This window comes from Falco rusticolus, chromosome 2 (assembly GCF_015220075.1).
Source record: "Falco rusticolus isolate bFalRus1 chromosome 2, bFalRus1.pri, whole genome shotgun sequence".
Lineage (NCBI taxonomy): Eukaryota > Metazoa > Chordata > Aves > Falconiformes > Falconidae > Falco > Falco rusticolus.
Window position 1 is genome coordinate 112,279,013 of NC_051188.1, and position 26,060 is coordinate 112,305,072.

The 26,060-nt window shown below is 38.2% G+C and overlaps 1 protein-coding gene across 3 annotated transcripts in view; it reads left to right on the forward strand.

Annotated features, from left to right (window-relative positions):
* CADM2 (cell adhesion molecule 2) overlaps positions 1 to 26,060 on the forward strand; it is a 669,939-nt gene that overhangs the window by 560,729 nt on the left and 83,150 nt on the right. For all 3 annotated transcript variants that reach the window (XM_037377971.1, XM_037377973.1, XM_037377972.1), the window contains one exon: positions 7,787 to 7,877. In XM_037377971.1, coding sequence (XP_037233868.1) covers positions 7,787 to 7,877 — 91 coding nt within the window. The remainder of the gene's footprint in view (positions 1 to 7,786; positions 7,878 to 26,060) is intronic.

The window sequence follows — 26,060 nt, forward strand, 5'->3', positions numbered from 1 at the left end:
ATTTTGCAAACATGCCTTTTCAAAAAACAGGCAAAAACAGGTAGAGAATAAATGAATTAGTCTCTCAGGAAATGCTTTAAAAATCTTATCATCTGGCAGTCATTTATTACCAGGTAGCAATAATCTTTTATTATTGGACTGTTAGATTTTTATAACATTTTTTAAAATGATAGCACCAGAACTGTTGTTGTTCACTGCCACAATAAAATATCAGAGAAATTTATGGAAGCTTTTCAATATTCAGAAGGTTTGCGGTCATAAAATAAAACTATGAAGTAAAAACATGCTGCTGCTAGCTCATAATTTAGCTAAACCTGTAAGAAGAAAAGTGTGTTCTAATGAATCATTCATAGTGATTTGGACTCTGGTACAAAAGGTAGCGGTGGTTAGCGTGCAAAAAACTAAACAGGGTAAATAAATTAATTAGAAGTGACAGAGTAAACCTGAGTATTGTAGATCCAGGCGGGAGATGCTGCTGCACACAGTGAAACGATTATATCAGAACTTACAGTGATCTGGGAACAGTCAGTGGGCAACGGTAGGAAGGTGGGGGGCTAATACATGGTCTATCCCTTTTGGTAACAAAAGAAAATGTGTGAGTTTTCCTGGGTAGTGGCAATCACTGGCTATGCAGACAGCATGAAACAATAACTCTCAGTGAGAGAAACCTACCAGTTCATCTGAGCAGGATAGTAGTATCATGGTCCATTGCTCTTGGGACTCTAGTTAGAAATAACTCAGCAGGTTATGTCAAGAGAAGAGTGCGGGGAGCCTCACCAGCCAACCACAGCAGATTTTCATATCTTGCAACAAGGCACAACCTGCTTGCTGAGTATATGAGAATCCTCCTGTTATTCCTAGAAATCCCAACTGAATTTCCCGTACAGAAGGAGAGACGCCTCATTCCAGTGCCTTTGCCAAATGAGCTGGCAGCCATGACATGGATGCTATACCATAGCTAGGGCCTATGGATTTTGTTCTGTGGGCTGCCTGGAGCTTGAGGGAGTGTTTTCCGAACTGGTGAGTAGTTAGTAAGACGTGTTCTTTGTGTTGCTTAGGGTTTGTGAAGGTGAAAGCTGGCATTCATGGTAAGCTCACTGATCACAGTGTGAAGAGTTGCTCTGTCACACAGTCGTAGCTCTCTCCCTGAATGGATCCAATGACATATTTAATGTTATGGCATCCAATGCAGAATTGCATTGTTAAACAAAGCTTTTTTTTTACTAGCACTACTTTTAAGGCTTTTTAAATCGTGTATAGACAAAAACTTCTAGTCATAAAAGGTAATTAAAACCATCTAGTCACCATTCTAAAAGATTAAATAAGAAGGCAGTATCAGTGTTTTTAGAAGGGCTGTGAATGACACTTGTAGCACATCCTGATGTAGCACTTGCTTCCTCTGACAAACCCAGCAAGTGATGTATTTGTCCCTCCCTGTACTAGTGTCTTTCCTATTACTGTTAACATAATTTACACTCAAACAATAAGTCCCTCAAGGATCACAGACTTCATTACAACAAACTCAGCTTCTTTTTGAGGGTGAAGAGATGTTCATAACATGAACTACAGAGAGAGAATCACCTTCAGAGAAAAAACACATCAGAATCAAAGTATTCCAGTGGAGGCCTAGGGTCAAATTATGTTAATGAGCTGTTTTCAATTATTTATAATGTGATTAGAGACAGGATCTGTTTGCCCTGATTTTGAAATAGGCACCTGACAATTTGGTTCCATGGAAACTAATCAGATGGGAGGGTATGATTAGGGGGATTTAATGATGTTTGTTGTAAAACTATATTGTATAGAGGTATACATTTTTGTTCACAACAAACGTGTTTGAACAGCTGTACCTCCCTTTATTTCTACCATTTTCACTAGGTTTTTTGATACTAGTTTGAACTTGGAAGACTAAATGGGACATGGTGAAAAATAAAAGAAGCACAGAATCCCTCATGTTTTAAGAAAGAGAGGTTTAGACAGTATATATCACACTGACGTGTGCCATGCAGAGAGGAAAGAACCTTACCTTTTTTTTTTTTTTTGAACCCCAAAGACTCATAAACTACAACAACTCAAGAGATGAATCTTTCTCTATACACTTTATATATCTTGAACCTTATATGTTACTGTCACCAAATGGGACATTTTTTTCTGTGCCAGGTCTTTTAATATCCTACAGACCAGAAAAAATGCATTCTCTGATGAAGGGACAGCAGTGGAAGCCAAGAGAAATGTGATTTCTTCTTGACAGTGTCACCCATGTCCTTAGAATGATGTGAATCAACCTTCCCAAAACTATAAGTTGAGACTAATAGTACTTTATATACTGACTCTTCCTTAAACATCAAATAATTTCTTTTATATTTATTATTGGACTGCTTTGATCATGAAAAAGACATGGTAGCCAGGTAAAAAGAGAAGATCCAAACATTTTACAAAATCACTGTGTAGCAAGCAAGACCATGAATGGATAATACTACAGGAGATTGTCGCTGAAATTTTTTAGAACCCACATCTTCTGTTATGCCATTTTACTTTGAGAAGTAGAAGTTGCAGACTTCATGCAACAAACACCTTTAAAAACCCTGGGGAAGAGAAGGCTGAGGGGGGATCTTATCAATGTCCACAAACATCTCAAGCGTGAGTGTCAGGAGGCTGGGGCCAGGCTCTTTTCAGTGGTGCCCAGTGACAGGACAAGGGGCGACGGGCACAGACTGCAGCCCAGGAAGCTCCATCTGAACATGAGGAAGAACGTCTTTACCCGGAGGGTGACAGACCCTGGCACAGGCTGCCCAGGGAGGCTGTGGGGTCTCCTCTGGAGACATTCAAAACCAGCCTAGACGTGATCCTGTGCAGCCTGCTCTGCCAGGCTCTGGCTCTGCTTTAGCAGCTTTAGCAGGTGATGCTGATCTCCAGAGGTCCCTTCCAACCCTGATCATTCTGTGATTCTGTGATCTTTGAATTACACTTCCAGCACTGTGTGAATTCTAATGGCTATGAGGTCACTAATATTTCTACTCCTGACTAGTCTACTACTTTCAATAATTTTTAAAAGTCTCAACATAATTTATATACTCCATCTACCGTAACATCTTCCCAAGGAAAGAGGTGGTCTTATTTTCTGTTTCTAGCATTGTAATTGCATTAACTGAAGATGAGTACATTAGGGAGAGGTTATTTGATAAGATAACACGATGCTATCATATCTTCCTCTTAATGTTACCCTTTTGTCTTATGAAATGTTTTTTCTTCTGAATTCTGGTTATTCCCACACACTTTTGGCTGGTTAATGCCCCAGGATGCATAGGGGTCATTTAGTTACTCAGCCAGTAGCTGGGAGTTCCACAAAAAGGTGTCAGCAGAAGCTCTGGTAATCCAGCTTGCAAAGGACTGAGGGGACTGAGGACTTCTGAAGTTACATGGGGAAGAGAGGCCAAATTACTTTTTTACTATCTTGACTCTAAGAAGAAGCTAGTAGAAATTAATTTTCTGATTCTCTTGGTGACCTGATTTGTGATCTTAAGAAAACTTGTTTACTTTTATGAATTCATTTTCCGCTTTCACACTGTGGTTGTCAAGGGTTTACACATATAGTTTAACGTAACATCATATGGCAATCTTTCAGGAACTTCCATGTGATTAATTTACATAGGTAATTTATGTGAAGAAATTTATATGAAGACATTTAATCCTGCATATTATTTTTATATATATATATATATATATATATAACCTTATAAGGGCTTGGTGATAAAATACACCAAATAATGAAATCTTTCTTTCTTCAAGCAATATAAAAACAGCAAGTGCATTTTGGAAAAAAACAAAAGCAAAACCAAAACCCACAAAACCCAACCCTTTTAGCATTGAATATCTGATTAACAGCAAAGGTCTGGTGACTAAGAACCATAGTTATTTTGAAATGGCTTCAAAGAGATTAAATCAATCAGTAAAGCAGTTCCGCAGGTATTAAGATGGTCATTAGTTATTACTAAGAGTACAACAAAAAAGCCCATGTGCTGAAGTGTTGAATTTCTTCTTATATCAGATAACATTAATTACCAGTGTAAACTGAAATCAATTTTCCACATGTATTCACTGATTTTCGTATGTTGCTCAATAAAGATGATATTGCCTGATCAAAAATAGATACATTTTCCCAAAGCTTTGAAATGGCTTCTCTGGTCATGTGCAACGAGAGGTACAAAAAGCCTAGAAAGATGGATGAAATAAAGTCACTCAGTGGAGCTTTTTCCTTTGGTCTGCTGAAACAGGAAAGGATATATGAAAAAACCCCATGCCATAGTTTTTGTCTGTAAGTGCTGTTAAGCTATTATTTCCAGCAAAAAAAAAAGTAGATTCCTGGCATAGGAGGTGTAGAAGATGTCTTGCTATGTGTCTAAAGACATGTTTGAATCTCAGTTCAGGCTGGTGCTGTCAGTTGCAGCTCGTAAGAACCTCATTACTAGAGGGCCAAAGAGCTCTCACACTGTTGGAGATGCATGTAAACAAATAAGTCACTGGGTACTGAAACCAGTGTGTTTTACTGTGAAGGCTTGCTCTAATACCTACACTCACAGAAACCACTGCGTAGGTGGGAGGGGTTTCTTTTTGGTTTTGATTGGACTTAACACATGCCTATTCTTTTTGAAATATGTATCTTCTCCATAATGTCCTTAGAGCTCAGGATAAGGGTATATTTGTGGGTATTGTAAAGAAATTTTAGTGACAAGTCTGTCATGCATAAGAGTTCTGCTTGAAATACTGTTCTACAGTATTTTATTACCATGAAATTACTGGGCCAAATCCTTAAAAAGATGCAAATTGTTATAGTACCGTAAGTTTAACTGATGTAAATTGCTATACTTCTACTGTCTTTAGAGGAGGACCAACAGAAGATCTGACTCACAATACACCCCTGGATCCTACTCCTTTTGTTTGTTTTGGTTGTAAAAGTAGAGATTTTTTAGACATACCTACTTTACTTATAACAAGCTGATGAGCATATCTGATAATAAATCAACCCCTCTTACTGTATTACTGTTCTTTATATGTTTTTCTTTCTTTAGACTTTGTTTCCTAGCAGTGGTGGTGTTTGCTGGAGATCAGGTGATGTTCCAGTTGTTATGAGTAATACTTCTGAGTGTGACAGGTGAAAGCTCAGAGTATTGATAGAGTACATATATACTTGTCAAATTCTTCAAAAATGAACAGTCGTAGCAGAAGGTAGTATTTTGTAATAGCTTTTTGTGTTCTGGAAAAATATCAGGCAGCAGGGGTTTATTATCTTTCTTAAAATAACATATTTAGGTTCGTTTTGATGCAATTATTCTAAAGATTTCATCTCATTTTAAATACTGATGTGAACGTTAAATGGGAGGGCAAGTTTCTCTTAAAAGTTTTCACCTTCTAAGTGTATACTTTAATTCTAGAGAGGAATCAAGTACAGCACAAAAATGAAGTGGAAACAATAACACTGAGAATGAAGCACCCAAAATAGAATATCAACTAGTTTTTGAAAAGGGACTATTAATAAAATACAAAAAATGTCAATTGTAAGCTTCCCTAAAAACTATATATTGAATTAAACCCTATGTTTCCTATTCTAAAGAAACAAGCAGTTACTGTACAAGTCAATTAGTAAGGAAAACCACAAGGGAGTATTTTTCCTACACTACTTTATTGTGCATTAAAGAGTGAAACATAAATATAAGACCTTTCTTATTCTGTGTTATTAAGCTCTGTTTAGAAGTGCACGGAGAACAGAGAGCTGTCTGGGGCATTAAATAAGTAGATTGGGCACTTCAAGCCGAGGGAAACAGCATTGCATTGATCCATGCAAATCAAAGCTTAATTGTCTGAAGGCCCCCTCTTTTACATGGGTCATTTACAGTAATGCATAAAATGCTGATAATTTCTGAAATATATAAACCAGTAGTGCTAGCTACATGAGCCTTTAATTTCTTTCTTAACCTGTGGCTATCATGATTACCTCCATCAAAGTTTAGCTCTTTTTCGTATTTCTCTGGAAACCTCTTGATCTCATTGCATTAGTTGTCTCCCTCCCTCAGTTAAATTCTTCATGTATTCCTAACTGACACTAATTTTTTCCTCTGGTTTAATGTATAGTCAAGAGAGTAATTTATTAATCTTCAATAGCACCACTGAAATCACAGAAGTACTCGATGACCTGATTTATTAAGGCACTTGAGGTCAGTGCCTTAAGCATGTGCTAAAAATGAAGGAAACACCAGCACGACCTCCAAAGGATTAGGCACCTGCATAATAGTTTGCAGGGTCCTTAGAAATAGGAACTTGTGGAACAGATTTGCTGCTGGTGTACAGTTAGCGCAGCTGTACTGAAAGCTAAATGATGCTGACAATGCTTTCAGTGGAATTATGACAAGCCTGCACTAAGCCTTCCCCTTTTCTTGTCTTGTGCCATGTTGATACATTATGATATGCCAAAAAAATAAAAATCAACCTTAGAAAAACACTTCTGACTTTTTCAGTTTTTCATATGTCATTTAGCGTTCAACAGGACTATTAGCGTCTCAGTAAGAAATTATATTGTTACAGTATATAATTTTTTCCATTTGATTGTGTAGGGTCATATTGTCACGTACTTTCACATTTGCTTGATAATAGGATATCTGTGTTGTCACTGCTACCTCACTGCTAATGATTGGATGAGACAAAACTTAGATACCCTAGATTTGCAGGTTAAAGGATTTCTTGTGCCATAGGTGAAGATGCGTGTTTTGTGTTAGGAAACTGAGGAGGAAACAAAAATTGGTATTTTCCTATTGAGTCTGAAAATTTTCCTCACTGTGACTATGAACTCTTTCTTCCTTTTCCTAAGGAAAAATATGTTTCCTAAGGAAAAAGATGTTTCTTTCTTTATGGTCTTTTTTTTCCTTGTAAGAGGAGATTTTACTCATGTAAAATACTTTGATTATGAGAATGTATCCTTGCAAGCCAGCTGGAAAAAATTTTTAAAAGTTAAATATCTGCTGCAAATGTTTATTTTGCATGAATTCACAGTAGCTACATTGTATATCTTTTTTGCAATTAAAACTATAAAGTTAATTCCAATATGTAGTAATAATACTTTTACATTTTTAGGGCAGATTGCAGACTTTTATATAGTGCTTTTTGCAGATATTTAAAACATTCTTTTTGTAAATTTTGTTTTAAAAAAAGAGAATGTTCTTTTATAGGGGGAGCATTATTGCATTTTGGAAATAATAACCTGTGAAATGCTTGTAACAAGGTATTTTATCTGAAAGCCCATTGTAGCTTTCTTATTATGGGTTTCAAGCTTCTGCAACAATAAAAGTGTTCTTATTCAAATGTATATTATTGCATTCATTCCTCTAATAGCAGCATTCCATCATATCAACCTATAAATAGATAAAGAAACAATTGCACACAGTACTGCTTATGCATTCTCAATATTTTTTATTTTATTGTTAGGTATCAGATTTTGGAATAGTAATATGGAGTATTTGCATTGAATACAGAAAGAAAAAAGTTATTTCCTCTGAGTATACACATGCTTTCTATCTGTGTTTCCTTGGGATATAAAAGTTACTGGTTTAGTTCCATGGGTCATTTTTATTGCCATGCTGTAGACAATGAAAATTGCACAAGGCTCCATATAAAAGCATCTCCAGGTGTAAATTAAATCTATGGTATAGTCTTTTGTAAATGGAGAAGAATGTACTCTTAGATAATAAATCTTTTTTGTGTATATCAACAAGATGTCTATTTTTTTTCTTTCTAGATACACCTTTAGTTAAAATCATTTCTTCCAATTCATGGCCTGAAGAAGGACAATCTATAATTTTGACTTGTGAATCCAAAGGAAAACCTGTGTAAGTGATTTAACAAGTAATATGTTTTTGCATTTTCCTTATTCTGCTGTGATTGCAGTCTTCAGCTGCAGAAAACTACTGGTTTTGTCTCGTCCTAGGGTGTAAAGTAATCTCTGGTATAGAAAACCCCTTGAAGCCTGTCTTCATTAAGTGTCTGTAGAGGATTGGTCTTTTACTTTGTTATCTATTTTAGTTTTCAGGAAGGATTCCAGCTGTGAGATTTTTTTTTTTTTTTTCCAGTCAGGTTTATCAACCTGAAAGGAGTGCAGGCTTAATCAGTCACTGTTTACATCATTGAACTGATGATAGAAGAGAAAATGTCTCATGAAAATCTTCCTACATCAACTAGCCTCAGGGAAAATATATTGAACTTTCTGGATGCTTTGGCTGTCATTTACAGGGGAATTTGAAGTTTAATGATATGTGCAAGTTGGCTGCCTGTTTCTACCAGAATTTGAAAATATGTAGCCTGCTTTAAGAATATAAATCATTTTACTGGGAAATTAACATCTCTGATAGCAATATTTTTTAAAGGCAGATCTGGAGAGATTAACTCTTGCACAGAATCTACTATCTAAATAGACTTCACTCTTTAAAACAGCATCTTCTCATATGAGGTGCTATATATTTACCCATAAAGATACATAAAAAATCCAATTGCTTAATATTAAGTTAATAAGAATCAAGTTGTTTAACTATTGACCTTCTGCTCAAAATATTAATATATAATGCTATATGGAGTTTTGATACACAGCTTTAGAACAGTCTGGAAAATGATAGTGCAATAATATTTTCGTTCTAGAAAAGGTGCAAATTACATGCCAGAAATCACGTCACTTAGGACTGAATTTCTCCCTGGTGTACCTTTAGTGACTTCATGGAATTGCTTAATGTAGGAACCTGAAGTCAGATTTAGGTCAAGTCAGGCATTGAAGTCCAAAGTTTCTATTTTGAAAAGCCCTTCTGAATTTACTCTGGCATCATCTAAACTCCATAAGTACTTTTCTTTTTTGTGTGTTATATGCCTGTATCATTTTAAAGCAACTCCTCCATCCAAATCTTGACTGGGCTGAGCAACTCACATCTAGATCATGCTTTTACCCTGCTTGAGACCAGAACACTGGGGGTCCATCCAATTAGTCTTAAATGTGCCCAATGCAATTGGGCTTCTGTGTACCTATGCACAGCTGAAGTAATAGGGGTTTCTGAGATAGATACCTCTGTATGTAACTCACAAAAATTAGTTGCAAGCTATCTCTTGCTTTTATAATATACTTGAAAAAGAAGCAATTACCCATTTACTTAATAGCCTTTGAGCATCCCCCTAGGTATCAGGAGGTACAGAGTCTGTTTCCCCATTATTTTCAAATTCAGCAGAGGATGTGCAAGTGCTTAATTTTAGGAAAGAGGTCAGCCCTGATTGCCCTGAATGCACTGTTGGCTAGGTGGTATTTAGGATTTTCCCTATTGCAGTGTTTTCCTCATGACTTACCAGGTGACAGCAACATGCCAAGTGCTGTCTTTGGCAAATAAAGACTACAGGCATTCTAGCCCCAGGTGCTTGATTTTCATTATTCATCTAACATTCACTGTAGGGATACAGATTAGAAGTAAAGCAGTCATTATGTAGTTTTATATTCTTAATTACCTGCTGTTTGTTGGGGAGGGGGTGCTGTTCGGTCCTTCACATTTGGAGTCATTAGATAACAAGAAAATCTGGAGGTTATGGGTTGATTTCTTCTTTTTGTTCTTTTTAGTTTTGTGAGACAGCTGGAGGGTTTGACAGATGGATGTAATCGGTATGTGGATGTATAATACCAAAGAGGGGTTCTAGTCCTCCAATGGTTTCACCTGCCTCTGAGTATTACACAAGGAGGCATGGTGCTTTTCATTTTCTGAGTGTATGGGAGTCATTTCAACTGCCTTTAAATATCTGCACAGTAGATATTTAGATCTGAGCTTCTCCCTTGGGCTTCCCTTTGCATTGAGTGGAGAGATATGGGCACTGTTATGACATGACTGGTCTGCTCTACATTAGACAATTACAGAAGAAAGCCAGACTGGATCATACCTCTGTTACTTTCTCTCTGCTATCTACATGGAGTTTATACAGTTAATTCAGTCAGATATCTACATTTATATTTTGGGATAGCAAATACAGATATCTAAATATAGACATCTATATGAAATTCTGTGTTTAGTTTCTATGAGATATATCTTGCTCTTTGTCTACATCATATAACCACATTTTCATACTCTTCATTGAAAATGGGCAATCAATTTGATCACATGCCAAAGGCATTAGACTCTGTTAAAAAAAGAGACAATTAATCCTCTCAGATCTTAGATTTTGCTTGAGAGCCCTGTGTTTTTTAGTCATTTCTGAAGACAGTAAAAAGCCCAATAATAGTGGTATGTTTTTGCTTGACATACACAATATAATCTGTTTGGTACACATAATATTGTAGATATACATTATATGTCACCCTTAGGAGACACTAGTTAAATCAATTAAAATGGAGCTTCAACTGAGGTGTTTACCAGTTTGTTTTTTTAAACAAAACTCAGTTGCATCCTTGATGGATTCAAATGCAAACCTTACATATTGTTTTGAAAGGGCAGCCAAATAAAAACTCCACACCAGTGAATTATCAAGGCAGGGCACCTGTATGTGGTAGCCTTTGGGACACAAATATTTTGCCAATAAATTCACCTCTAATTGTCCATGCCACAAGAACTGCCAACATCAGCTGCTCTGTATTGCTTCATTAGGTCAGTCTTTCACGGCGCAGAGCCAGTAATAAATAGGCATCCTCCTGGGAGCAGTTTGCAGTTGCTTAGCATGAGAAACAGTAATGTCATGCTCCCAACCTACATTATGATTACCTTCTGGCTTGTAGAGGGAGAGAAATCGGAGAGGTCCACAGAGCCCAAATGCGTCAGTGTCACAAGATAAGTGATGAACTGTGGACTTCATGGAGAGCTCAGAGACAGCCATGGTCCTTCATAGCCATTTACACAACATGGGTTAATTTCTATACACTGACAACTTCATGTCACAGTTACAACAGTCTCTCCAGTTTCCTATAGGCAACCGTGAATCATACCAGTAAATGAACACTTCCTTATAGGTACATTTCTCTTGTATCCCAGAGCAATTTTCACAAGTTTCAAAATGACATTTGAGATGAAAATGGAGAAAGAATGAAGCCAGGTTGTGGCTGTGGTGACATTCATGATACTTAATAGTTGCTGCAGAGTAATTTTTTCCCCAAAAGGGAAAACAGAATGAGGCTAAAGCTAGAACACACTTACCCTGTCTTTTCATTTGGAAAAATTCTACTACGTGTGTTTGTGGCAGAGTCTTTTCTTATGCAAGACTCAGTCTCTGCCTTGTTCACACTGGCAATTTTAATAATATTGGTGTCCAGGTTTCTTTTTTTAAATTGTAGTTTAAGAAGTATTTAGCCATTTCTCTGCATAACTTAGGTCAGGACACCCTGTTGCTGACATCACTATTCAATAGCATTCCTCTTTTGGAGATACTGTTGTATAGTTTCAAACTAAATTGAACCTAATATCTTGTCTTTACAATCCTTAGAGCTATTTTGTCTTTTTCAATATTTTTGGCTAGATCCTTGGACAGTTGTCAGGCTAAAACATTTTGGTTAATGAACTTGCCCAACATGTCTGTAAGGTGTCAGTGGCTCTTTTTAATTTCTTTCTTATTTAGCATAATATAGTTTTGCCTAGGCTTTGTTTATTTTCCAAATAAGGAAATCTAATTGAGCTTCAGAAATCATAGACATTCTTTTTATGAAATCACATGCAAAGTCTATATTTTTCTGAAGTCATATTGCCTGACAGTATTTTGAATATTTTAAAATAGACAGCTGTAAAAAATAAAAAGCAAAGAACAAAATGATAATTTACAGTCATCTGTGCTTACAAAAGATTTTAAAAGTCAGTGTTTTCATATTGCAAGTTGTAGCTTCTATACACTGTGTTGGCTTAACAGTACAGTCTCATGACTCAAAAGTGCTCCAAAAGTGAACTCAAAAACTGCCCCATAATGAAAGAAAGATTCATTTTTTAATATTCTTAGCCAGCGCTTTTACCAAAGCATGCATGAAATATGTGGGGTTTTTTTAAGTCAGTGTCATTTCAGCAGAAAGGATGTAAAAATGTAATGGAATAATTAGGGCACAGGAAACAGGGAGAGTTGGCTGTCTCCTGTGTGCTGTAGAGAAATCTTTCCATTTCCATACAGCTCAGGGGAATCATAGTATAGTTGGTTGCCTAATGTAAAGTGAATATTTGGCCTTGTTTGAAATAAATAGGAAGGGTGTTTTTTTCAGGAGAACACTCATGTATGCATCCTTCATTAGAATAACTTTATTCTTAAGGTCATGAAAAAGCTGTAGAGAAAAGCACAATTAATAATAAACACTAATGTTGTATGTACCCAGTAATATAAAGTATAGCCAAATACACATTTTAATATCAGAAAAATTGATTGATCCCTTTCAGAAATGAGGGCACACCAAATAATAAAGCTTGCACAATAAAGCTGTTGTAAACTACATGTATGGTATCACCACAGAAAGTTCTGTCCTTTCTAGTATCTATTTAAAGAAGACTCCGTTGAGACAAACATTTTGCAAATGCTGATGGAAATAAATACTAATGATAACAGAGATATATACAACATCACTCTGTCGGCGACCCCAGCGAGTGACTGTTTCATTTGAGAAGGACCTCACAGGGCTCCAGGTGATAAGAGAAAACTTAGTGAAGAGAGTTAGCTAAAGTTCAGTCACCTGAAAGCAGCGGAGCCGGCCCTCATACTGGCTCATGTTTAGCCTACTGTCAGGCAGGATCACCAGGTCCTTCTCAGCTTAGATGCTGGATTTTGCATCCATCCTTGCTGAATTCCCCTGCCTCACATAAGGGAGCTGTTGGCCCATTCCCCCAGCCTGTGGAGGCCTCCCTGAATAGTGGCCTTCCCTCCAGGTATACTCAGTACAGTAGAGATTTGGTGTAAACAACCAACTTAATGAGAAGAAATTCTACCACCTCAACCTGCTCTTTGATATTAAACAGTAAAACAGGACACGACCCAGGACAGGCTCTTGAAGAAGTCTGCTTGTGACCACTCATCAGGCAGTGTCCCTTCAACCCAATCAATGGTCCAGCCCGTTTTTCGCCTGTTGAGTAGTACACACATCCAGAAGAACCGTAACACACCAGCCTAGATACAAAGAATACCACTGGAGACAGTGACCAAAAGCTTGCTAAAGTCAAGGTAAACAGCATACACTGTCTTCTTTATCTACACATCCTGTGTCATTTCTTAAGAGTTTTCACATGTTTGGTAGTGAGAAAATGATAGAAACATTTATTCCATGAATCGTTTTGTCACAAGCTCAAGGCTAAAATGTATTATAAAGAAAAGAGTAGAAAATCTCTTCCTTCCTCTGAACAGTTACCTTAGTTCAAACCAATTCAAAGTGGAAAGGCCTCTGAACCTAAGAAAGGTATTTTGAGAAACGCTAAAGGGACACATTTGGATTGCCTGATTTTCACTATACGGTGAGAAATATCATAATACTTTGCTCCCTGAAAACTGTGGCATTGTGGGAAGGATATAGCTTTTCAAGAGGATTGCTGACTCCTTCAGTGGAATAGTAATTATGAATGGTAGCTATGAATGATCTGTCTGACTCAGGTCTTATTTGATTCATGCCCTCAGAATACAGAATTAAAATAATTTCTTCACAGGTGTTCATATTTTTCTTCCCCCTAGTATCTCAGGGCTTGGCAAATATTTAAATGTTTATTTTTATCACACCTGAGGACAATTAGGGTATTCGATTGCCTCAAATTTACAGCTGGGAACTGAAGCAGAAAAAGAATTCTAAGATCAAAATTGACAAATAGATCACGTACATTTTAGGTCTAATATTGAACACAGTCCCCATTTTCCCAAGAGTATTTGATGTGACATAGCATCACACTCAGAAGATAGCTCATCATTGGTTTGAATTGCAACAGTGAGTTCTTAGCATGTCTACAAATCTGTGCTGGAGAGTGAAATCAGAACTAGCAGAGAAAATTGTGGAAACCCACTTGACATTCAGCTGTTACCATTTTGATGTAAGTAGTGTGCCAATAATGCTTTGAAACTACATCATAATGGCAGGTTTAGATTCTGAATCATTAGTCTAATGGCCAGCTTTTTGTCCATGTACAATTCTTTCTTTCCTACTTTGACATGATACACTTCCCAGCTTTTCTAGCAGGTGACATGGAAGTTCTGTAAGAAATTATCTCATTTTCTGCATAAATTTTATTCACTGCAGAATACTATCTGGATTGTGCCATGAATACCTAGCAGCCTAGAAAGGAATGCTAGTATCAACTCCGCCTGTATGAATTATCATAATGAATCTGGAAAAGCATGCATGTTTCTGTGTTTATAAATCACCTTGCAGAATGAATCCACAGACCAAGCTGGATGCTCAGGCAGTATCAATAAATATTAATGATTTGGAAAATTGGGTGAATTTGTCCATATCCAGGATGAAATATTACTCTAGCAAAACATGAATGTGATACCAAAGTATTTCTCCCTTAAGCTTCATACATATTTGTTCATAAGAAAACCTGTATTGTAAGAGTCTATTTCCAAGTTTCTCTGGAAAGGACCACCTAAAACTGAAATCAAGTAGGTGAAAAGAAAAAAAGAAAGGAAGTTAGATATTGGAGTTCCACTGTTTTATGTTTAGATCTGGACAACCTTTTTCTTAGCAGAAAGGTAGATGGTTTGAATTTTGTCGTAAGTGCTATGCATTTAACAAACTGGCAGTCTCCCTCGCATCCTTCACCTTGATCCCATTGACCTCCGATACCTGTCAGTAAATGAAGTATCTTTTTTATCAGATTCATGCTTTCTGAGCACTCTGAGTTTACAGTTAAGTTTCCAGGGACACGTCACACAGCTTTGGGCAAGATTCTGTAAATAAATTCTTGAACAAATGCTTACATGTACAGGACAAAGTATTGTATCTGTGTGTGTAGACTTGTACAAAGGTAAGGACCCCTCCTCACAGTTCTCAGCCCTGTGTTCCTTGTCACAGGGGAACAGGTCTCAGGATAGCTCAGGCTCTCCTATTCCTGTCTTTTGCCTTGCTCTCTGTCTATTCCAAGTTGTCTTTCTTTGAATTTGGCTTGTTCGGCAATTAGATAGAGCCTGTCTCCTACAAATACAGTATGTATCTCTGTCCTGTCTGTCTCTCCTGCCTTGTTCTAATTCCTTGAAAAGTTTCTTCCTTTTTTTTAAACAACGCTTTTTCATCTCTTTATCTTTATCCCATTTAGGGTCTGTCAATATTCTTTTCTGTCTGGAGAATTGTGAACCTCCATTTCTCCAAGAGGAACTGATTATTTTTGAGTAGGTGATTGTTAACTCAAAACCAACCTACTGTTCACTTGATCTGATGGCATATAATCCATGTCAGCTAACGTTAATCACTCTGTATCCCATGGTTATTGTCAACCACATAGAAAGGTCTTATCATCAACCAGATTTGTAGGTTAAGAATCCAGATTCTCCACCCACATAGGCAGCAGTGTATATATAAAGAAAGCTTTGCCAATATGAAACACTACATTTCAAGCTCTTTCAGCCTGGAAGGTAAAGAGAAAGTTTATCATGTGCAACACAGACTGATCACATAGCACGTGACAGAAATGTGGCAGATCGGAATATACATAACTGTTAATAACAGAGAGCCTTTTCAGTATCCGATTCTTATGCCCAGTTAATTTTTAAAAAAATTCTAGTTAATAGTCACTGATGCCAGCCCAAATCTCTGTTGAAGCCAAACTTGGCACCATTTGCCAGTACTTTGCCATTGTTGCTATAATTACTTTGGATAGTTGACCAATTTTTAAATTATTGTAATTTTGAAGGAGTTCATACTAATGATATCTCCTGCCTTGATTTAATAGGCATCTGTTATATTCTGTGTTGAATGTGTGCTCATTTGCAGTAAAATGTTCTAAAATCTTGCAAAGAATATCATATGAATTGTAGAAAAAATCTGCCTAGTGAAACTTTCCAGATAGGTAGTTTGTCTTTCCAAACCCCCAATTATTTTAAAGGATTAAGTAAATATTCAGCTTGTAACTTCCTACACCAGTATCTCATTGACATTACACCTCCACAGTAGAGTCATGGTGTGATGTAGTAGATAACATAAGAAGCAGGTAAAATTTTTGCTGAGATACAGCATGTATATTCAATAGATGAAATTTCAGTTTGTGTTAAACAGCCTAGCTGTCTGAGAGGGTTGTATCTTCTTTTTGCAGCTGGGACCTTCTATGCTCCCCCCTCTCCGCCTCTCTTCAGTATTTTGCAGAGAGTAAGGAAATTGGTGTTATAAAAAGTGTGACACAAAAAGAAACAGATGGGAGCATTAATGCCTGTCTGAAAATTACACTTTACAATAAAGCCTCCCACGGTGCTTAAGAACTTCCCCTTTAGTGTTCTGTAAAATGATCACATTGCCTAATAGGCTCAATTCAATAATTGCTTTTCCTCTTCTTTAAGTGTCCCTTTTCTGCAGTGTTTACACATAAAATGGTGCAGAAAGTACAGTGTGAAAAACAACTAAATGCAGCATTTTTAGTGCTCATTAAATCCATTTTGCATGTATTTGCCTTTCAAAAGAATTCTTTTCCTTGCTTTTAGGTGGGAACACATTCTAAAATGAAGAAAGGCCCATGGAATAGAGTAATAGATAAACTGAGATACAGCATGGGTAATTCTAATTGAGTACTGAACTGGAAGTTAAAACATAAGAAAAAAAAATAATTGGGAAAGGATATGATGCCCAGTCTCTTAAATGCTTGTTTCTATACGTAAGAGATTAGCTACACGTGCAGGTAAAATTACAGCAGTCTTGAATCAACCATTTGCAGTAGAACACAAGAAGACATGCTAGTGTAACTCCTTCAGTGCAAATCATCCTTATGGTATCTGCTCTGTTACACAATTACAGAAACAACATTTATTCCCTGTATAGCAGATGTGATCTGGAACACGCAGTGCCATGGAGAACACCAGCTCATTGCATATCCACATTTTTATCCCACATTTATAGCAACATAGTACCCTGAAAACATGTACATGCTGTAACCTAGCAGGGTAAAACACCATCCTTCTAAAGGAAAAGAAGTGTGCATTTAAAAAACAACATAAGGAAGGCACTTTAAAGCCAAATTAGGACTTTGTAATTATTTCTTTTTTATTTATTTTCTTCTTTGTATTTGGTGTCCTTTCATTCAAAAAACATCTCCTTTTCTGAGGACATAACCTCTCTTTATGAAGTTGGACACTGATTTTGGAATTGGTAGTTTTTTCCCTATTGAGAATAGTTTGCTTGGTTACTTTCACCAGTTATTTTAACTTTTTCAGTTCATTATTTTCAATTAAAAAATGCCTTTTCACACTTCCCTAGATTACTGGGACTATTAGATATGATTTTTCTTAAAATACAATTACCTATTTTTTTCCCATTTTTAAGGTGCTCAAAACAGGTTTCTGTGACTTGATTTATTATACATAATTCTGTACGTTTACTGTGATCTCAAGCTCTTGGTGTGCAGATCTCAGATCAGAGATTTTTTGAAATCACAGAATCACTATGGAGGTGTAGGTATTGGCCTGTTCACCAGTCATTGCAAAGCTGAGGCTCATATACGATTAATGTGCAAATGAAGTGCAGAAAATGAACATGAGAAGAAAGGGTTTAATCTACAGACTCAAATGTAACCTGCTTGATCATCCTTCCAAAATTAAAAATTCTCAGACTCTGTGCAAACTTAAAAAGGGGATATAAATGGGGTGAGTATGGGAGGATAACAATACAGCGAGGTCTGTTGGCATACTTTTGGAATGGCTGTCATATGTGAAAGGCAAAGCCACAAGTGAGTTGCAAAGGTTTTTTTTAACTGAGCATTGAAGCCTGTCCCTGCCACGTTCCTACCTAATACTGCACTAGTACTCATGCTGCATTTGCAGTATATACCTATTCAGTAAATCCAGTGCTCGCTTACAAATTTTCTGTAAAATGTGTTGGCAATTTTCCTTTTCTCACAAAACTGAGACTCATAGTCCCTATTGGCAGGAGTTCTCTTTGCTACAGGACAACGCAGGAGAAGTATTTTGAAAGGTGGAAGTTTTCCGCTGCAATGGGAGACACTGAATTTCCCAGTGTTGCATGCATATTGGTCTTTTTTTCATTGTTTTCTGGAAGAAGCTCTTTACTTTCCCTAGAGTTATTGCTGGGAGAAATCACTTGATACAGATTTTCTTGGTTGCTCTGAGAGAGTACTATTCTGACATATATTTTGACAAATATGCCAAGCGGGTGGCATATTTACAAAACATATGATATTCGTATGGATGGAAGGAAGTGGATATCTCTCCACACAAAGAATTTTGTGGCACTAATCCGGCCAATTATGTCACCTGCTAAGGGCTGGAAAACAAAGGCAGGAAAAATATCCAACCAACCTTTTTAGGTGTGAAAATGTAAACTTAACACTGCTCTTTGGTGTGTGGGCATAGCCCTGGAACAAATGAAGATGACAAGGTAAGTGGGATTGTGGTTCGGACAGGCATGGCAGGAAACAGGTAAGAGAATAAAAAAGTCAACACCATGTATTATTAGTGTAAATTACAATTTAGATGTTCATTTTAGATAGTCTTTGTCTTTCTATTGCAAGGAAAATCTCAGAGATTTCTCAGACTAAAGTTTGTCTAGTTGAAATGAAATTTCCACATTCAAGGCTTAGTATTTAAGCAAAATAAAAAACCACTGCAAACTGTTTCCCAAACTTGTTAAGACCTGAGGAAAGACTGAGTCTGTGATTTATAGTCTTGCACAGGAGAGCAAAAGAGGCAGGCTGGTAGGATGCAGAACTTCAAGGAGATAAGAACTGCCAAAAAGCTGCCATAGCTGGTTCCCAGGCTTCTCCCTCATGTAAGAACCTGCTATAAGAAGCTAAGGGGTTGAGCAACCTCTCAGGGCTCTTAATCATGGATAACCCAGTCAGGGAACGATCTAACTGGTTGACAGTGGTGAGTATGCTGGATTTTAGCTGGTGGGGCCTGAATAAAAAATTTCATCACAGATGTGTGCACTGAGCTGAATGCATACCTGCTTCTGTGCATTACACAGCAGAGGCTTGAAGGAACAATCTTTTACAATAGAGTAGCAGCACAGGTTATTCATTATCAAAATAATACAAACAAGATGAGAGTATTCGGTGTTTATACATTGGAACACAGAAAACAATGGCTACTGTTTAGTAAAGGACCCTGTAACTGTTGCCTGTGCATCTTCTTCCATGCTGCAGGGGAGCTGCCACATGTCCATCTGTGCTGGGTGGCCCATGGCTGGCTGCCAGATGCCCACCCAGCCGCTCTCACATGCACCCTCCGCAACAGGACGTGGTTTGAGATAAGGGCAGGGAGACGCTCACCAGTTACTGTCACGGGCAAAACAGACTTGGCTTGGGGAAAATTGATGTAATTTCTTGCCAGTTAAAACAGAGTTGGGTGGTAGAGAAACAAAGACAACAATGGAAAACACCTTCCCCCCACCCCACACTTTCCTCCCTGGCTCACCTTTCCTCCTTCATTCCCAGCTCCTCTATCTCCCACTCCTGGGGACAGGGAATGGGGGCTGTGGTCCATCCCTAGCAGCTCCTCCCTGACACTCCCTCCTCACACTGCTCCAGCGTGGCCCCTTCTCCCGGGGCTGCAGGGGCACCCCTGCTCGGTCTCCTGGGTCACCCCCACCCCCTCCCCTCGGGCTGGCCGGGCTGTCCCTGACCCGTTTCCCCTCCCTCACGCAGGTTTCCCCACGGCCATGGCGGCTGCGGGGCCCAGCCGTGCCCTGCGCTGGGGCCGTTGGAGCCGGCTGGAACCGGCTGTGCCCGGCACGGGGCAGCCCCGGCCGCTCCCCACAGGGGCTGCCCCCGGCCCCTGACAGACCCTCCGCACCCGGGCCCTGTGCAGCACCTGGGTGAGCGCGGGGACGGGCAGCAAGGTCCTGGCTGAGGGCGGCTGCACAGGCAGCGTGGGCACGAGGTTTCTGTAGTGAACGTTATGGCGTGGACCTGCTTCTTAAAAGACGTTGCAGGTTTCCGTACACACGCACGTGTTTTGTTGCTGTCAACGATCTTTTATTACTACTTAGAAATACTGCACTGGGCACTTTTAAGAAGAAATTATAAAGATTGTGTGAAGGAGTAAGAAGCAGTGGCGGGGTGGGCTGTGATGTCCCAGCAGCAGGAGCGGGACATCCAGGCGCCACAGGGCTGGGCCCGCTGACAGGCACCGAGAGCGTGGCTCCTGGCAGGGCCGTAGCAGGCAGGTACGTGGGAGACAGATCAGTGTTTCTCCTTATTATTGCTATTTAATTGTGATTTTTTGGTTTGGGGGTTATTTTTTTTACTTTCCATGGGTCTCAAACAACCCTAGCCTATCTTCTTACCTCACACATACAATTTCTAGAATGCTCCACATGGAGTCAGCTTGTCCTGGGGAGTGACAGTCTGAGGGAGCTCTCAGCACCGTCTGCATTCAACTTGTTCTTTAAAATGTATTTACTTGCAGTTTGCACCTAGAGGCAAAAAACAGAAGTCTAGACAATTATATGGTAATCAACATCAAAAAGGGGAACTACATAAAACCGAAGAATCTTGTTAAGAAGAAGCTAAAAGGGGCAGCTAAGAGAATTAAATCTTTCCAGGCAGCCTGAGGACTATGTTAGAAAAATAAAGAGTTTAGAACTACAGGGTCAATACATATAACCTAGCAGAAACACTTGAGAAGGAGAAATTGGTGAGGCTAAACAGAAGACAGCAAAGTAATAAAAACAGTGAAGCCATACTTGAACAATCTGAAGTTGTTTTCCAAAGAAAAGAGAAGATCCTTAGATTTTGGCAGATTAAATATGAAAACACAGTAAGCCAAACCACCAGAAAAAGTAAAAGGGAAAAAAACCCAACTTTTTTTTGAGGAGCAACTAGCAACAGGAATTGACAGTAATGGTTAATCTTTCTTGAAATATATTGGGAAGTGTGCAAGTACATTTCTAGAATCAACTGAGGATCAAGGTATAAGAGGAAGCCAGTTGAATTTGTTACAGCTATGTTTACTGTGGAAGAAACTGGGTATATTACAGTATGATTCTCTTTTTTTCTGAGGTGCTCACGAGCAAGATTTTCTTAAATGGACTGTGGAGGAGGTTGTGGGACAAACGGGCAAAACAAGCAGTGACAAGCCAGCAGGGCCAGATGGTTTCACCCCGTCATTCAAAGGGAATTCAAGGATGAGATTGATGAATTAAGAAGAGTGACAGGAAACGTAGTGCTTAAAACCACCTTGCTAACTTGGAACATCAGGGCTTCAGAGAGATCCCAGAGTATGCAAGTCTGTAGAACTGACGTCTGAGCTTCACAAATACTTAAAATTTTAAAAAGAACTAGAATTAGCAGATATCTGATTAAAAACTAACTTTTGGGGGGAATCCAGGGGGAAAATCCTATCTTAGAAATGTCTTAGAGTTCCTTGAAACATACAGAAAATATGCCTTGTGGTGGCCTATTTGATATAGAGGGGAAATATTACAGGTGTTTCTAAAACTTTAAGTGGACTGTAAATGGCAAAGAGATGGTTGTTAGGGATTGTTGGTGCATTATCTCTTCAAATAGAAAAGTTTAAGTGTAAATTAAGCTGCTAAGAATCAGTTTTGGTACAAAGCAAGGACGTCATTTTTCATACAATGACTGGTAAACTTTGGGAATTTGTTGTCAATGGATATGGCAGATGGTAAAAATTCATGGTAATTCAAGGGAAAACTGCGTAAATTCAGGGAAAGGAAAATCCTTAAGGTCTACAGAATATTTTAAAAATGTTCTTGCTGTCAGAAGTGCCTGAGATAGTTGTAGATAGTCGCAGGAGTGCTTGGGGAGGCAACATCTGTGCTTGGCCTGTTCCCTAGACATCTGCTTATCCCTGCTGGTGGAGATAAGGCACTGGGCTAGCTGAACGTTTAGTGTGATCCAGTACAGCTGTTTCTGTGCTGTTAAGTGTTGAACGTAGACTGTTGTGGCTTGCTAGGACTAGATGCTGATGGAGCTGGATCCCATTGAGAGCTTCAGGATATCTCCTTTACAGGGCTAAAATTATTACCATGGAGGTATTAATGAATAATTTTCTGTGTGAGAGAAGTTTGTGTGAACTAAAGCACTCCCCTCTGTCTGGAGATAATGATACATTTGGGAGAAGAAAAGCAAACTCCTATAAGTAAATAATGTTTGTCTCTTTTTTTCCCTTTATTGTATTACTGTTTCATAAGTTATTTTTAGATGTAAAAGAAATTGACACAGACCAGTGTAGGACTTAGCTCTGAAATATAAATAATCATAAATTCCCAATATATTGTTATTAAGATTTCATTATATTATGAAATGAAAGCATGAAGCTTATTTATTATGATCTGATACACTGTGCTTCACATCAGCCTTCTTTGACACTGGCGAAAAAATGTAACTGAGGTACAAAGATTTTATGGTGTATTTCCATTCCTTGGTGCTCCTATAACCCTTATAAATATCAACAAACATTTGGTTACCTGTTGAGAAGAGTCATGATTCAACTAAAGATCTTAGAAATGTCATTGTTATGGCTAGTTATTAAAGATATCTTATCTGATGAAAACAGGCTATTCTTCCAAACTTCATGATGTTCTTACATGCAGTGGAAGTCAAGAAGTGCATACCTTGGTTAATGAGGGCTGGTACTGAAGACTTTGCACAGTCCTTGCTTGTCATTCAAGTTGCAGCACTGGTACTTTCATCAGCTCTCTGGGTGTTGCCTCTGCACCTCAAGTGCATGAAGGAATTTTAGTTTAATGAGGCTTCTCCTTGGCTGTGCCTTACATTGACAGCGAATAATTTTAAACAAGTAATATTTGGACAAGCAAGTAACTGTGAATGAGACTTTTGACTGTTTACTTCATGGAAAAAGCAAAGTGAATTAGCTACTTTTCATTTTCCTCTTTGATTCTTGTGCCAGCAAGCATTTGACCTTAGCTCAAAAAACGCAGCTGGTGTTTCATAGATGGGATTTCTCAGCTTGTTGTGATAACAGAGTTTCTTGTGAGTGTTGGGACACAGCTCTTACTGAAAACAGTACCAGTTAGGCATGTGAGTATCCATCGGTGTCTCAGCCTGAAATATCTAAACAGTCTAAAATCCTGACTCATCAAATGAGAGGGGGGAAAAAAAAAAAAGATTATAATAATCTTTGCTCATTAATAACTTGATATACCCTTCGGGTCTCAGCTGGCAGTGGGGATATCACCAACAGATGTAGTGTTGATTAAGGAAAAAAAAATAAAAGGGAACTGAAAATGCGGTGTGGCAGTAGTTCCCTCCTGTTCCCTCTTTCTTGCAGTCTCCACCATTATCTTTATGTGGCATTTCAGCATAGCCTATGTAAGCCAAGCTAGTTTCAGAAATTGTATATTTTTTACTCCTGTAATATGAAAATGTAAAAAATTTAAAATAAGTGGTGGTGAAGCTCTTCTGCTTTTCTGTTATTTCTGATAAATCGATATTTTCCCCAGCTCTTGTTGCCCTGGCTGGGGATGCAGTACACTCGTAAACTTGTATGAAGAAACACAATGTTATAAATGGATGTGAAGACATGCCAGTTAAGAAGATGTTATTTTCCTCTGTTCTGTGAAATGCATAGTAACTAAGGTGTGCACATCCTATCATTATGCTTTGCTGCTGCTTTTCTATCCCCAGCAGTACTTCATTAACATTAGGAGCATAGTTCCTGGCTAATCCCAGTAATTTTCAGCAGCCATTCTGATGCATCCACTTGAGCACCATATTATCTTAATACTGCTGACATTTGCATGTCTTTGAAATACATTTTTTTTAAATATTGTCCATTTAATCCACTGCAGTTTCTATCGTCCTTTGTTCTTATAGTCATGCTTTACTTACAGCTGATGAAAAAGAATAATCTACTAATTTCTCAATAGCTCTTAAAGGTTAAGAAGGAATCAACAAGGTGTAAACAGCAGCATAAGAAACTCGAAGATTTAGCTGTTTGAACACAGACTACATAATTAGAAACCTATAGAACTAGAATTATAGTGAAACCAGGCCATTAAGATTTCTATGTTTAATCAACGATTTTTCATGTGAATGAAATTCTTGGATGCCATTTATCATCTCAGCTGTATTCTGACAGAAAGGAAAAAGCCCCTAGGAACAGCAATAAAATATTTAAGCAAGGTGTGACAATTATACTTTATATTCTCTTATCTGTATATAGTTTCTCCTTTCCTTTCTGCTCCCCACCCCACCCCCACCCACCCCCGATATCATCTGTGAGTGTAGATCTTAGCTTATAAAACTGAAAGGAAAGGGATTTGTCTTTCTAATTTGCACATCAATATATGGCACTGATCCCAGGCAGAACAGGGGAAGGGCTTATATTACCAATGTGCTCCAGTACTGATCCAGAGTACTTCCAGCTCTGGAATTTAAAAGGAGCTCTCAGGGCATCACTGTTGCTCTGCTTAATCTTTTACCCATTCCCTGGGCTGGAATAATATCACTGGCGCCCTGAGTGGACTCACTCGCTTTCCTGTGTGAGGTTACCTGGCTACCAGCATGAAGCTCGGGCTACGCTGACTTTTCATTCTCTAGATGAAGCAGGAACTTCACCGAGTCTGCCATCCCCCTCTGCCTGCCGCAGTAAGGGAGATGCACCTTACGGAGGAGGTCTCTCCCCCTTCACTTTCTTGCACAATCTCCTAAAAGCAAGGCTGTCACTTACCCTTAATTATTGATATGTTGTTAAAGATATCTTATCCATTGCCTGTGAGAGCTGTTAAATGACTGGATGGCAGATAATACATTGTGCATCCACCTGAACAGCTTGTTGTGCAATCTGTCTGTATCAGGCCTTCAATACAAGATTTCTGATACAAAAGCAGCATCTTTTCTACTTTACAGAAATTGGAAAACACTTTATATAATCTGTGGTCAAGTCTGGGCTGACCCTTGGATATTCTCTGCAAAATATTACCTGGTACCATGTCCTTGAGCTAGTGTCAGTGAGCTGGTGGTGGTGGCAGTCACTTCTGCAAGGCCTCCATTCCCCAGAAAGTAAGACAGATTTATGAGATAAGATTTTTTAATGGTTTTTTTTTTTTCTTTCCTGCTGCTGTACTGATGTACACCTCTCCTTCTTCCTTTTTAGCCTCAGGAATCTTTCTGAAAGAGATGTTGCGCTTCTGTGGAGGACCTTTTTTTTTTTTTTTTTCCCTGGTTAAAAATTAAAAGAAATATACATTAAAAAATAACTGGCAACACAAGTGAATGGTATAGCACTACATACCATTGTTTTCTAGAGACAGAAGATTTTAAAGTGCACGTTTCTTTGAACCGCTGTTCATACGCTGTAAGGTTATAGTGTTTCTCTGAATTTCAGATGTTTGGAGCCTCAGCCTTTTAAAATACCATATAAAAAGAAGTGTGCACATAGCTGGCTACTAAAAAGTTCTAAAATACTAGGTATTTGATTTGAAGTACAAAAGATGCATGAAAATATCCAGGTCACTTTATAATAAATCAAAGAAACGAGGTCATTGCCTGTCCCTGACCTTCTAATGGTGTCTTAAGAGAAGTCTAATTTTTGTTTATGGTATGCATCAGTGTGCCTGTGTTATTCAGTTCACTGTTTGCATCCTACATTGATGGTCTGTCCTCGAAAGTTGTGAAATATGGAAGCCTCTTTCACCATCCTCCATATTTTTTTCTACATTTATAACTGATGGAAGGCAAAAATAAAGTAGTAGTTCAGCAAATTTTGCCATTTATAGGAGTAATTGCCTGCCTGGTGCAGGAATGTCTGAAGACTTGAGAAACTATATAGAAATAGAAATGTCCAATCTGTGGGATGAGACACCAAAAGTTTGAAAGTAGATGGAGCATCTGACAAGTGTGGGAGAGGTTTGAACAAAATGGAAAACCAGGTGAGGTTAGAGAATGAGCCCTATAAAGACTGAAGGCACTTAC